At 31.7% G+C, this 15,344-nt stretch overlaps 1 protein-coding gene across 2 annotated transcripts; it reads left to right on the plus strand.

Annotated features, from left to right (window-relative positions):
* On the plus strand, nt 8,930-9,972 carry LOC109343257 (myb-like protein AA). Of its 2 annotated transcripts, XM_019581476.1 has the most exons (2): nt 8,930-9,195; nt 9,343-9,972. In XM_019581476.1, exons 1-2 carry the CDS (start codon nt 9,019-9,021, stop codon nt 9,937-9,939), a joined length of 774 nt encoding a protein of 257 aa, XP_019437021.1. In that variant the 5' UTR covers nt 8,930-9,018; the 3' UTR covers nt 9,940-9,972. The 2 variants fall into 2 exon arrangements, with proteins under 2 accessions (XP_019437021.1, XP_019437020.1); XM_019581475.1 differs by having other exon boundaries at nt 8,930-9,971.

Below are 15,344 nucleotides of genomic sequence, written 5' to 3' on the forward strand. Positions count from 1 at the left end.
AAAATATATTTTTCCTATCAAATTATTTTCTTAGACACGACAAGTACAACTAAAATCAACAAATAAAATTGTGCACTAAATATATTAGGGCTATAGTAATTCTTTTTTTATATTACTAAGGATATTCCTTTACTTTTTGGGTAAAGAACTAATCTCTTATGAGGTTCGTGACTGCTCCTCTAATAAGTATTATTTACAGGAAACGAACTCTCGACCTTAAAATTTAAAGAACCTTACGCCACTAGTTATTTCTTTCCTGATATGGTTGTGAGCTAAATGATTGTTAACGATTGTGACTAGTATTATGGGATAGTTGAATTTGTAATTTTGGCTAGCTGGTACTAATTGCATGTTGGAATTAATATTACACCCTGTAGTGCATACTTGAGCACATAAGGAAAAAATTGAGTCACAATTGTTTCTTTTGTATTAAGTTTAATGCAATTACTTGGTTTTGCCAATACACTGCGTCCAAAAAGTTCTTGTTGTAATGTTATGAAGATATTAAGGGTTGAGATTTTACAACTTTCCTTTAGTATTGTTAAATTGTGAATCAGAGGAGAAGAAGAGAAGAATAGATCAACAAACTACATCTTAAAGTCTTTAAATTTCTTATTTTCAGACTTTCCTTTTTAGGCAGTTTTTAGTAGTTAAATTTTGTTTTCTGTTTTGGCAGTTTTTCCAGTTTTGGAAAGTCTTCTCTGTTAGAACCAGTAGGTTATAAATCTGGTTCTCCTCTTTGTATTTCAATTTATTCAAGTAATTCAATAAGAAAGTGTGAGGTATATTCATTGATACTTTCTTGCCATTCTTTCTTCTTCTTCTTTTAACATTCGGTTCACCATTAAAGGTGCAAGCCTTTCTTCCTCACTTGTTATTCCCTTCTCTTCATCTTCTCATACATGGATGTACCATCTTTTTAAGATGGTATCAGAGCTATAAGCTCTACTGCGCCTCTATCTCCTTTCATATTTTCCAATCATCCTTACCTCGAAAAATCCCTAAATGGCCACCAATGTCTTGAGTGATCCATCAAGCCCTTATTTCATACATCCGAATGAGAACCCTGGCTCAGCACTTGTATCAGTTCCTCTAAGGGGAGGAAACTACCATTCTTGGTCAAAGGCTATGGCTATGGCACTGAAGACCAAGAACAAGCTCCAATTCATAGATGGTGAATTGCCAAAACCACTTAATGATGATCCTCTGTTTGCTACTTGGGACAGATGCAATACCTTGGTTTTATCATGGATCAACCAATCTTTAGAACCTTCCATAGCAGATAGTGTCCTTTGGCTAGAAACAACATTTGAGGTATGGAGTGACTTAAAAGAAAGATACTATCAAGGAGACATCTTCCGCATATGTGATATTCAAGAGGACCTTTACAGATTAAGACAAGGTAACCTCTCAATTGATGCATACTACACTCAATTGAAACGCCTATGGCAAGAACTGGATAATTTCATACCTATTCCATGTTGTATGTACGAATAATGCAAGAGCGCAGTGGTTCCTATTGTGAAGGGTTACAGAGAAAATGACTATGTCATAAGGTTCTTGAAAGGGTTGAATGAACAATATTCTGCCGTAAGGTCCCAAATTATGCTTATGGAACCTCTCCCTGGCATCAACAAAGCATTTTCCCTTCTTGTCCAGCAAGAAAGACAATTAAATAACCCTTATGATGAGCCCAGAGTATTGACTAGCAATACAGATTAAGCATATGGGAGAGGAAGAGCCTGAGGAAAGGGTTTTAGAGGTTCTACATCAGGAAGAGGAAGAACTTATTCTGGAATAGGGACAAAAATATGCACACATTGCAACAAACTAGGTCATACAATAGATGCATGCTACAGGAAACATGGATATCCTCATAGCTTCAGAAACAATAACAATGTGAATCACATCATGAGCAATGAGGAGGATGGTGTCAATAACAGTGTTGATGCTGAACAAAATCCAGATAATTCAGGATCAATGCCATTCATAATGGATCAACAACAAGCAATATTAGCATTGATGAAGCAACAACAAAACAATTCTCAACCTCTACACATTACCAATCAGATTAGTTCCAACCCAACAGGTACATCACACACTACAAATAACTTATCAATATCAAAAGATTGGATACTTGACACTGGTGCAAGAGACCATGTTTGCTATTCAATGTCAAATTTCCAATCTTTCAGACAAATACCCCATATTCATGTGAAATTACCCAATGGGAGCAATGTTGTTGCAACAATTGCAGGAACTGTTATGTTTTCAAACAATTTCTTCTTGTCTAATGTTCTGTTCATTCCTTGTTTTAATTTTAACATTATATCTGTTTCCAAGCTAACCATATCTCTTAATTGTGAGCTAGTTTTCTAAAAAATGAAATGTATAATTCAGGAACATAGTACCTTGAGGATGATTGGTGCAGCTGAAATTAGGGGAGGATTATACACTGTTAATAACAATAGTTTGATTAGTAATGTTCCCTATGTAAATCAGTATAATACTTACAAGAATGATGTATGGCATAAAAGGTTAGGTCACTTATCTCATGCCAAATTAGTGACTATGCAAAAACAGTTTCCCTTTATTCATATGAAAACTTCTATTGATCCATGTGAGACATGTTTGTATGCTAAACAAAAGAAACTACCTTTTCAGCAAAGTCTATCTGAATCTTTAAATGTTTTTGATCTAATTCATGTTGATATATAGGGTCCCTTATCTGTTCCTTCCATAGGTGGTCATAGATACTTTATAACCATAGTTGATGATAAGTCAATGCATACTTGGATATATCTTATGAGACTCAAATCTGAAGCCTCTAGCCTGTTAAAAGGGTTTATTAATTTTGTACAAACCCAATTCAGCATCAAAACCAAGTGCATTAGAACTGATAATGGCATTGAGTTCAGGATGACTGACTTCTATGCCCAAAAAGGGATCCAACATGAGACAACTTGTGTTGAAACTCCCCAACAAAATGGGATAGTGGAGAGAAAACACCAACATATATTAGGAGTAGCTAGATCTCTCCTCTTTCAATCATCTCTTCCTAAATGCTTTTGGAGTTTTGCTGTTAATCATGCTGTGTTTCTAATTAACAGACAGCCTAGCCCTTTTCTAAGCCATAAATCACCATATCAAATTCTGTTCAAACATGATCCCAATTTAATGAGCATTAGAATTTTTGGATGCTTATGTTTTGCAGCCACTCTTACAGGACATAGAAAGAAGCTAGATCCTAGATCTAGAAAATGTATCTTCCTTGGTTTTAAAACAGGCACAAAAGGATACATAGTTTTTGATGTAAAGAATAGGGAAACATTTATATCCAGGAATGTAATTTTTTATGAGCATGTTTTCCTTTTTCTACTGACAATGCAAACAGCAAGGACAGAGGTAAATATTCTTCACCTACTTCCCCTTATATGTCACATGATCACTTTCTTGATTATCCTACACAACATGACATTGTCTTTGATAGAAACAATAACACCAAAGCTGAGTTGATGCAGACTGAAACTGAGGTGAATAATGACCAAAACACACACACCACTTCTTCACCTTCTATTGATCCATGTGAGACATGTTTGTATGCTAAACAAAAGAAACTACCTTTTCAGCAAAGTCTATCTGAATCTTTAAATGTTTTTGATCTAATTCATGTTGATATATAGGGTCCCTTATCTGTTCCTTCCATAGGTGGTCATAGATACTTTATAACCATAGTTGATGATAAGTCAATGCATACTTGGATATATCTTATGAGACTCAAATCTGAAGCCTCTAGCCTGTTAAAAGGGTTTATTAATTTTGTACAAACCCAATTCAGCATCAAAACCAAGTGCATTAGAACTGATAATAGCCTTGAGTTCAGGATGACTGACTTCTATGCCCAAAAAGGGATCCAACATGAGACAACTTGTGTTGAAACTCCCCAACAAAATGGGATAGTGGAGAGAAAACGCCAACATATATTAGGAGTAGCTAGATCTCTCCTCTTTCAATCATCTTCCTAAATGCTTTTGGAGTTTTGCTGTTAATCATGCTGTGTTTTTAATTAACAGACATCATAGCCCTTTTCTAAGCCATAGATCACCATATCAAATTCTGTTCAAACATGATCCCAATTTAATGAGCATTAGAATTTTTGGATGCTTATGTTTTGCAGCCACTCTTACAGGACATAGAAAGAAGCTAGATCCTAGATCTAGAAAATGTATCTTCCTTGGTTTTAAAACAGGCACAAAAGGATACATAGTTTTTGATGTAAAGAATAGGGAAACATTTATATCCAGGAATGTAATTTTTTTATGAGCCTGTTTTTCCTTTTTCTATTGATAATGCAAACAGCAAGGACAGAGGTAAATATTCTTCACCTACTTCCCCTTATATGACACATGATCACTTTCTTGATTATCCTACACAACATGACATTGTCTTTGATAGAAACAATAACACCAATGTTGATTTGATGCAGACTGAAATTGAGGTGAATAATGACCAAAACACACACAACATTGATGATGATTTTACTGATGTCCCTGCCAATAACACTGACCCTGCTGATAGTGATCCTGACCATGGCATTAGGAGATCTAATAGAAATAACATTAATGATGATTTTACTGATGTCCCTGTCAATAACATTGACCCTACCGATGGTGATCTTGACCAAAGTCTTAGGAGATCCACTAGAATTAAGGGGTCTCCATCTCATTTACAAGACTACCACTGCCTATTATCCCTAAAAGCCTCTGCTACAAATAAGCAGGGAACCAAATATCCTATTTCTGATTACATGTCTTATGATGGTCTTTCCAAAAACTTTAGACATCTCATACTGAACATCAATGCTCACATTGAGCCTTACTCATATGAAGAGGCTATAAAACATGAGCATTGAAAATCTGCTATAGATTGTGAGCTCGAAGCTCTCAATAACAATCAAACTTGGATCCTTACTAAGCTTCCTGAAGACAAAAAGGCTATAGGGTGGAAATGGATCTTCAAAATTAAGCATAATTCTGATGGAACCATAAACAAATACAAAGTTAGGTTAGTTGCTAAGGGCTGCAACCAAACTGCTGGTTTAGATTATTTTGAAACATTTAGTCCTGTTGTAAAAATGACAACCATTAGAACTATGCTTGCTATATCTACTGTTAAAAATTGGTACATCCACCAAATGGATGTAAACACAGCTTTCTTACATGGAGACTTGCTGGAAGAAGTGTACATGAAGCCTCCTCTGGGTTTATGTGTGCAAAATTCAAGTCTGGTTTGCAAACTGCAGAAATCTCTCTATGGCTTAAAGCAAGCCAGTAGACAATGGAATACAAAGCTCACCTCCATCTTAACAAAATTCAGGTATACTCAATCCAAGGTTGATTACTCTTTGTTTACAAAATCCACAAATAACAGTTTTACTACAATTCTTGTATATGTTGATGACTTAATGGTTGCAGGGAATGACTTGGAGGAAATCACACAGCTTAAATCTTTTATGAACAAACAGTTCAGCATCAAGGATTTGGGTGAGCTAAAGTACTTCCTTGGAATAGAAGTGGCTAGATCATCAAAGGGGATCAACATATGTCAAAGAAAATACACCCTGGATTTATTGAATGACACTGGACTTCTTGGTTCTAAGCCATGCTCAACACCTATGGATCCAAATACAAAATTGTATAGGAATTGTGGACATATCCTAACTGATCCCTGGAAATACAGAAGATTGATTGGGAGACTAATCTATCTAACTCACACCAGACCCGATATCTCTTATTCAGTGAGCCACTTGAGCCAATTTCTAGCCAACCCTACTGACACACATTATGAGGCTGGTTTGAGAATTGTTAGGTATCTGAAACATGACCCTGGCAAAGGGCTCTTCTATCCAACTCAGAACACAACGAAATTGACTAGTTTCAGTGACTCAGATTGGGGTACTTGTATCGATACTAGAAGATCAATTACGGGATTTTGCTTTCGTATTGGGGATGCCCTGATTTCCTGGAAAAGTAAGAGGCAGAAAATTGCATCTAGATCCTCTGCAGAAGCAGAATATCGTGCTTTGGCTTTAGCTGGTTGTGAGGCAAGATGGTTCAGTTATCTACTGCCTAATTTACAAGTGCATCATGTCACCCCCCATCATGCTCTATTGTGACAACCAATCTGCCCTTCATATAGCAGCTAATCCTGTTTTCCATGAAAGAACGAAGCATATTGAAATTGATTGCCATTCAATTCGAGAGAGAATTCAAGATGGTGAGGTTCATCTTCTTCCTATCTCTACAGAAAATCAGTTGGCAGATTGCTTAACCAAAGCTCTTCATAAAGGGCCCTTTAATCGTCTCATTGCCAAGCTTGGAATGTCTAATAACCATAATCCAGCTTGTAGGGGCGTGTTAAATTGTGAATCAGAGGAGAAGAAGATAAGAATAGATCAACAAACTACATCTTAAAGTCTTTAAATTTCTTATTTTCAGACTTTCCTTTTTAGGCACTTTTGGTAGTTAAATTCTGTTTTCTGTTTTGGCAGTTTTTCCAGTTTTGGAAAGTCTGTTTTTCTTTCTTCTTCTCTGTTAGAACCAGTAGGTTATAAATCTGCTCCTTTTTGTATTTCAATTTATTCAAGTAATTCAATAAGAAAGTGTGAGGTATATTATTGATACTTTCTTGCCATTCTTTCTTCTTCTTCTTTTAACATTCGGTTCACCATTAAAGGTGCAAGCCTTTCTTCCTCACTTGTTATTCCCTTCTCTTCATCTTCTCATACATGGATGTACCATCTTTTTAAGAAGTATAACAATAACTTACCTACGTATCATAGATGCTTATTGATCTGATGATATATAATACATAAGAGCGAAACTTGTTGGAAGGACATTCACATACTTGAAATAGATTAGTTACGTTCTTTACCAAAAAAATGGTAATGATATATATTTGGTAGTACTAAAAAATGGTACTATAACTTACCAACAAAACAATAACTTACAAGTTTACCTTTGTTTCGTATTGCCACCCGCTTTATTAAAAAAAATACAATCCTTGAGATTAAAAGTGAAAAAAAGCAGATAAAAACCAATATGTAAATGAGCAAACTTAACAACTTGTATAATAGAATTAAACTAATTATTGCAATGAGGTGGTGGGAGAGAGGAGTGGTGGGGGGCTTGGGATGATAAGGGTAGATCGAGGTTAGGCAAGAAGAAATTTTTTCCACTAAAAATCAATTAGTGTGTAATACCGCAAACTTAATAACTTGTATCATAGAACTATAATATGAGGTTTTACCCTCTAATATTATTTAGACTATTCAAAATCCTTGGTAATATAATAATGTGTTTATTTGATCTTGTGGAGTAAGGTTTACTTGGTCTTCAGGTATAGTATTTAGGTTAAATGTAAAAGTTTTGATTTTTAGGAACGAAACTTGTTGAGAAAAACAACTACATATTTATCAAAAGTAGAATTAGAGCATTCACCTATATAAAAATAATAAAAAACAGTAACTCCAGAACTATCCTTTTTTATTGGTTTATTTATTTTATAAATAATTTAATTTTTTGAAACGTAAAACCCCATACATTAAATGGAAGACTTAACTTATTAGGTTTAATTAATTTAAATTGTTAAATTATTCGGTCGAACCGAGTAATTTTATATGTAAATATACAAATATATAATTATATATGTAATAATTATATATAAATACGAAATTTTATATAATTATATTGAAATAACATCTTTCCATTTTTTTGGACTAGAGTAAAAAATATAAAAATGATGTTATGATTTGTTATTTTAAGTAATTGTTTGTTCGCTTTTAAGGTTATTCTGATTTAACTGAGTTTAACATAGTCGAACCTGGATTTCTCCGATTCAAAGCGATCTCACAGAAGTCATTTTTAATTTCATCCGGGGATCAGACTGACCACCTAGTCCACATAACATTGGTTCATAGTTTCATGAATCACAATCTCACAATTAATGACTCAAACTTTCTTCCGATCACACACTATTACACGAGGGAGAAGTTATCACATGATTCCAACTAAATTCTTTAACGGCCCAAACATAACTGAAAAATGATCAAACGGAGTAAAATGTTTTCAATTGAAGGCTTTTTATTGTTCTCAAACCTGATTTCTACAAATCCAACAACTACCTCGTTACATAAAATCTACCCTAACATTTTGTCCCTTTGTGCAGACCCACTATATCCCACCAATGTTTCTCGAGATGCGAATTTTCCTCCAAAAAAATATCCTTATATCTATGACCATGCCAAGTATTATTATTCAATATTTATAACATCAATTAATAAAATAATAAACACTGCATAGGTAATATAATCCAAGTATACTGAAACAAATATTTGGTATGGAAAACTATATTCCAAATCTTATCTCGAGTATCAATAAGATATTGGTATAGTTGGATAAGAACTTATTGAAATCTCGAGATTGAGAGTTCAATTCTTGAGAGCGACACTGGTTGAGAGGAACAACCACAAATTCCAAAAAAGATTAATTTTTTACCAAAAAGATAAGATAATACATTTGGTAGTAACAAAAAAATCTTATCCCATAGAATAAAAACAAAACAATATAATAAATTTTTATTTAACATCTCATATTTTCATTAATGAATGAGGATATTTGAAACACGATTAGGGTTGTAGATGTTTCTTCTGAATAAATATTATATCCATTGATGGAGAGATGAAGAAACAAATATTACAAAAAAATAAAGAAAAATATACATGATAAAATATTTTTACACTTTTATATATAATGAAATATCATTTTTCTATTAAAAATATAAATAAATGAAGTATTTTTCTCAAGATGATTATTTTTTCTTCTTTCTTCATTTTGACCTATTATTTGCAACAAAAGCAGCAAAAGCTGAAAGCAAAAGCCACAAGTACAAAAACCAAACCAAAACCCCTTTCCCTTCTTGCAAATCTAAGCCATTATCATTCATTCATTCATCATCATCATGCTTGAAGAATCAGTATCATCCTCACCCACATTCTGGGCTGCACTTTTCAGTTGGTTCACTCCCACTGTTTTCTTTGTGGTCCTTCAACTTGTCATTGGAACCATTTACATTACTTCAACTCTTGCCAATAACCACAAAAACCACCACCAAGAACAACAACAACAACAAGATCCTCAAGAAAATCATGTCTTTCAACAACAACTTGCTAGATCTCCGTCTGTTTTACAAAGACTCAAATCCATAAACTACTACTCTCCCTATTCTTATAGATCCCAAGACCCTTATAACCAAAACACTCAAGAATTTCAAACCCATGAACAACAACAACAACAACAGCAACAACAACTTCTTAGATCTCCTTCTTTGCTTCAAAGGTTTAAATCTATAAACCTATACAGTTACTTCCCTACTGAACCTTTATCTCATAACCTCGCTACAACAAATGACACCAACGTTTCCAACACAACAATAACCTATGAACCTGAGGACCAGTTGCAACAACAACAACACGTGTATAACATGGCCGTGGTGGAAAAAGATGAAGTAAATGAAGAAGATGATGTTGTTGGTAAAATATTATTCCAGCATAATCTTAAAGAACACGAGTTACCGGAGCAAGGTGGTTATATCGCACGGACACAGTCGGATACAAAGCCAACGTCCGGTGAGGTCACGGTGAAGCTGCCGAAGAAAATGAAGAAATCGGCGAGCTCGAAATCAGCATTCTCGCATTTCAAGGAAGATGAGGTTGTGGAGAGTCGCCGGCCGGCCACCATGAGGGAGAAGAAAGCTAGCGGCTCCGCGGAGGAGGACGTGGAGGTTGATGCGAAGGCTGATGATTTCATTAACAAGTTCAAGCAGCAGCTGAAGTTGCAAAGGTTGGATTCCATCATGAGGAAGGAGGTGATTGGAGACTAAAAATACTGTTATTTACTTGAAAAAACATGACCAACAGAAATCGGTATTTATTCTTTCTTTTGTTAATTTAGGTGTTATTTACTTGAAAATGCTGTTTTTTTTTTGTTAATTATTGTACTTTTATTATCTTTTAAAATTTTGGAATATATTAATTTGGTTGATGAAAATTTTTAAAACCCAAAATGGTTTCATAGATATTAAATGTGAAACAAATTTGTCAGTTGTAATATTTTTATCACTAATTTTTAGCACACTTTAGTTATATTAATGATATTTAATAACTAGTTTTCTGTATTAAATAAATGTACACGAAAATTTTAAACTGGACCAAAATAAGTATAGAATTATTCACTCTACGTTTTGATAATGGTACCTTTTGTTGTTACTATTTCTATATAACATGATATATTATTGCTTTAATTTATATTTGGTGTTTTGCTTTTGTAATGTATTCTAATGTCCTACTCATTAGGATTTAGGTGTGTAGAGAAAATGGAAGGAAGTTGTTGATTCCTTCTTACTTTTTACTACCTAAATGCAATATGTTCAGCTTATTGGAGTTTGTTTAGTAACATCACCTTCACTCCAATATTCTTTCTATGATGATATATTTTAATTTGGTTAGTTTACAAAATGGTAATTATATATTTATATCACATAGTGATTTTTGCGATTTAATTTATGAAAGTGTTGGAGAAAAAAAGAAGAAAGTAAAGACCTTGGAGGGGACCATGGAGGAGAGGCTGGTTGTAGTACAGTTGAAATAATAAATAAAACTAACTTAATATTAGATAAGATAATGAATACTCAATAGTCTATAAATCCAAATATGTTTAATACGTCATTCAAGCAAATAACTATATGGGCTTCATAAAAATCGTTGGAAGGTATTGCTAACTGTAAAATTTGTATATATAATAATCCACATCAAAATGATCATTAATGTGAAAGATAATTAAGATTAATATAATTCTCTGGTGTGACAAAAAAGACGAAATGATCCTCATAAGATTATTATTATTTATCTATACTATTAATAAAGGAAAAACACAAAATAATTACCCATCATGGTGTAATTTGTGTTTTCCTATTTTGTCCTCAATATCTTTTTATTTCTACCAAAAAAACCATATAATATTATTTTCTTATTTTATCCTTATTATCTTCTTATTTTAAAAGTGTATTTAAAAAATTGAATATTGGACCAATTGAATAAATTCAACCGTAAATTTAGCGCAAAAAATTATATTTGAATTTATAAAATACAAACTATACATTACAAACGATAGGAAAGCGGGTTGACAGGCACGACAATGCCTGTCAACACGCTAGTACTATATAAAGTCAAAACATATTATAACTACTTACATGAAATAATTTTTACTTATATAATTAATAATTATTATAATATTTTTTCATATAATAAAAAATATAATGAAGGTTAGAGGAAGTTACATTCCCTAAATATATCAAATTACCAATGCATTTTTTAATAATATCACAACTCATTTTTATATTTTTATCAAAAAATTATAATATCATGTATGAAAAAATGATATAATTCTGTAAAATGAAATATATAACAATTAAATATTCAATACTAAAAATTAAAAATGAGAGTCAGCAGACACAAAGTGACTGTCAGCATACTAGTATGAATAAAGGAAGAAATTAGTTTGTGCATGTGATATGGAATTGTGAGGTTGAAAAGATGAAGGGATACTAATAAGATGACATAGTAAAGAGATATGACTAATTGAAGTTTCGAATTTTTGGTTTCTTTTCATTGGAAAAGGACCGAATAGGTCATGAGGGATGAAACCACATTTTTTTCTACTATTAAGGGTATTCTCTCACCATATGATAAAGAATTAATCATTTTTAGAGTGCGTAACTGTCATTCTCAAATTCTTATCAAGTGTTGCTCCCAAGAATTCAACTATTGATCTTTAACTTTTTAAAAATACCTAAAAATAATGCCTCGTAAATCTAGACTTGTATTGTGTAAATGCCAGTTGGCTTGTACGGTGCAAACCGCTACAATTAAATTCACACCATTATTGGTCATGGGAACATGGACTTTGAAATCGTGCTTATATCCCTATATTTTGGGGTTTTTTACGTGTCATCTTTTTAATGTCTTTATCCGGAGAGGGACAATAGAAAATAAAGCTGGAAAATAAAGTATAATTAGTGTGGGTTTTGAAACGTAGTTGTTAGCCATCAAAATGGATTCAAATTCACTTTTGAGTGTTGTTTCTTAGAAATAATAACTGTACTAAATTACTAATCAATGTGCATTGCTTCTAGGTTTGGGTTTCTTGGGCTAATAAAATTGGTCTACCATTATTCATATCTAATTATTTGATTGATCGGGAGAATGATTTATTGTCCCTCAACATTCTAAACTATATCTCACATCAATGATATTGAAATAAAAATAGAAAAAATAATAATTTTTTAATTAACATATTATATTTTTATTGATAAGAGACATAATTTAATATAAAGTTTAGGACAATAAATCTTTATCCGAACTTGGGTTTATGTGATGGAGGATGTTGTGAAAAAGAAATATGTTTTCTAGTGGAAACAAAATAAAGGCATGTTAAAGATAAAAAATTAACTTCTATGATTATCAAATTCTAGGTGTGGTTGCTCCTCCTATAATTTTAGTATTACTTTATAGGTTATTTTTTCAAATTTCTAATTAATTTTATATACAAAGTTTTGATAGGGAGGGGAAAATGAAAATTGTGCATTATATTTTTAATTCAGATGTTCATACCTTATGTCTCACAATTAATTATCGGAGGCAAATGTATAATTATTTTATTTTCATAAATATAAATATAATTGTTTTCATCAATTATATATAATTTTATTTTTGGTAATTTATTAAAAACATCCTTAAGTTTATTTTTGTCATAAAATGCAGTATAAAATTATTTTCAACTAAATATCTAATTTATATTTTAGTAGCTAGGAACAAAAAGTGTTACACTTATAGTTAGTTATTAAAATAGTTTCTTAAGTAATTAATCTAAAGACATCCGGCTTGTTGGAGCAAGGAAACACATCCATAAGCGATTGTCGAGACCATATTTAACATTGTTAACCACTTTCTGAATTTCAATAAGCTTGAACCAATTGTTAAATCATTTCTAAAAGAAAAACAATTGTTAAATGATTTTTACCCATTTTCAAAGCAAGTTTATGTCAATTTTTAAAACAACAATTTAGTTTTTTAACAACCCAAACTTATCTCTAGACTCGAGGGATATGTGACCTTAAATGTCAATCGGCCTAATATTTGAACTCAATCCTAATCTCAAACTCGATTAAGTATAATATATTTCATCTTTATATAAATTCTTCTTAATTTTATTTATGACAATTGACCATGTATTTTCTATATTTTGTTTCTAAAGAATTTTATTAGAATGACCAACAAAAAGAAATGTATTATATATAATTTAAAATAAAATATTATAACCTCATTCAATCATGATGTAGTCATAAAATGGATGTCACACAAAATATATATTATGAAGTCATTCACAAAATGAACCACTTCCCTGAAAAGTGACATTACCGGTTCTGTTTTATTGGGCTGTCCACTGACATTGCACATTTTTTAGGAAACTAAAGTGTCTGTTGGCACGAGTTCAGGATACGTCTTCTTGTTAAGAAATGACCATATACTATTTCAAATTGTGGATATATTTTGAAGCCTGAACTTTCTGGCACATGGATTTATCTGCTAGGACTATAAAGTGAAAATGACTACATAGAACAACAATTGTAGTGAATTTAATTACAGGTATTTTATAATTTATCATAATTTCCTACTTCATCCTTAAACCATCTGGTGGGAGCTCATGCATTTCAGATTAAAAGGATTATGCATGAGGAAGTGATTTTTGTTATTGATATTTTGCAATGTTTAATATGTACACAAAATTTTTTTGATTTGATTATCATTTTTTACAGGATCATTGCTCCTGAATCTCGGACCTATAATGTCACAATATAGATTCTCCAACATGAGGAAGTGAAAGTTGTCTTTAATATTTTGAAAATGTGATATGATTTAGATAGACTAATTAAGATAACTTCTCATAACACCTAATAGTTTATAGGCAAAGTACATATAGTCTGTGAATCTGAATCATATTATAAGATATCACAAAATTTATGAGAAATAGTTTTTCAAATTAGATTTTCACTATATATGTTTAGTTTGGCCTGCCTTCCCTTAAAATTACATTTCTCGTTATGCACATGGTTCAAATAATACTGTTCTTAGTCTGTTGATTTTATATTAAATGTTGTCTGTAATTAGTAGTTTTTTGTTATGTGGGAACAACCAACATGCATGACAGAAAGTTTTTGGATTGTGTTTTGTTTTATTAATAAACAAGTTAGTGTTGACCGTTGAAGGTTCAGTGTTCACATTAACGAAATTTATGGTTACGGCATGTGGCACGTGTTGGAGAAATATGCTGTATGCTACCTTCGTATGTTGTTGTTTTGTCGCCAAAAAATCCAAGGTACCTGTAAAAATATCAGTAATAATTAGCAATAGCAAAAAAATTCTATAGGTGGGTACTATGAAAATACTTATAATGGTTACCCGCAATAATAGCTTATGGGTGGGAGTGAGTTTTGTGATACCAGCCCCGTGGGTATCCACAAATTTATATATTTAGTTTTTAGTTAAATTTATATATATATTTATTATTTTTAAATTTTTATATTTATTTCAATAATAAATCACACATATTAGACTATGATAATAAATTTATTATATAAATATCATATTATTAATGTAACAATTATTTTTACATATTGATTATTATAAATTATATAAATATATAATTAAAATTAAAAATTTGTTGGGTACCGCAAATACCCGCTACCCACACGAGTACCCGCAAATATTGCGGGTTTGGGCATGACGAAACACTATTTGCGCCCATCCGCACTCGTTGCCATCTCTAACAATAATAACTTATGAATGAGAATATGTTTTATGAAATCCGCTCTGTAAGTACCTACAAATTTACATATTTAGTTTTTAATTAAATTTAATATTTAGTTTTTAATTAAATTTATATACATTATAGTTTTTATTATTTTAATATTATATATCATATTACTTTATTATTGTTTCATAATAAATTATACTTATTTGACTATGATCATAAATTTATCATATAAATATTATATTATTCAGGTAATAATTTATTTTTACATATTGACTATTATAAAGTATATAAATATATAATCGAAACTAAAAACTCGTTGGGTACTCGTAAATACTCACTACACATATAGATATCTGCAAAAATTATGGGTTCGAGAACAAGAAAGCATTACCCATACCGTCTCCCTTTTGCCAT

Source organism: Lupinus angustifolius, chromosome LG03 (genome assembly GCF_001865875.1).
Source record: "Lupinus angustifolius cultivar Tanjil chromosome LG03, LupAngTanjil_v1.0, whole genome shotgun sequence".
Taxonomy (NCBI): domain Eukaryota; kingdom Viridiplantae; phylum Streptophyta; class Magnoliopsida; order Fabales; family Fabaceae; genus Lupinus; species Lupinus angustifolius.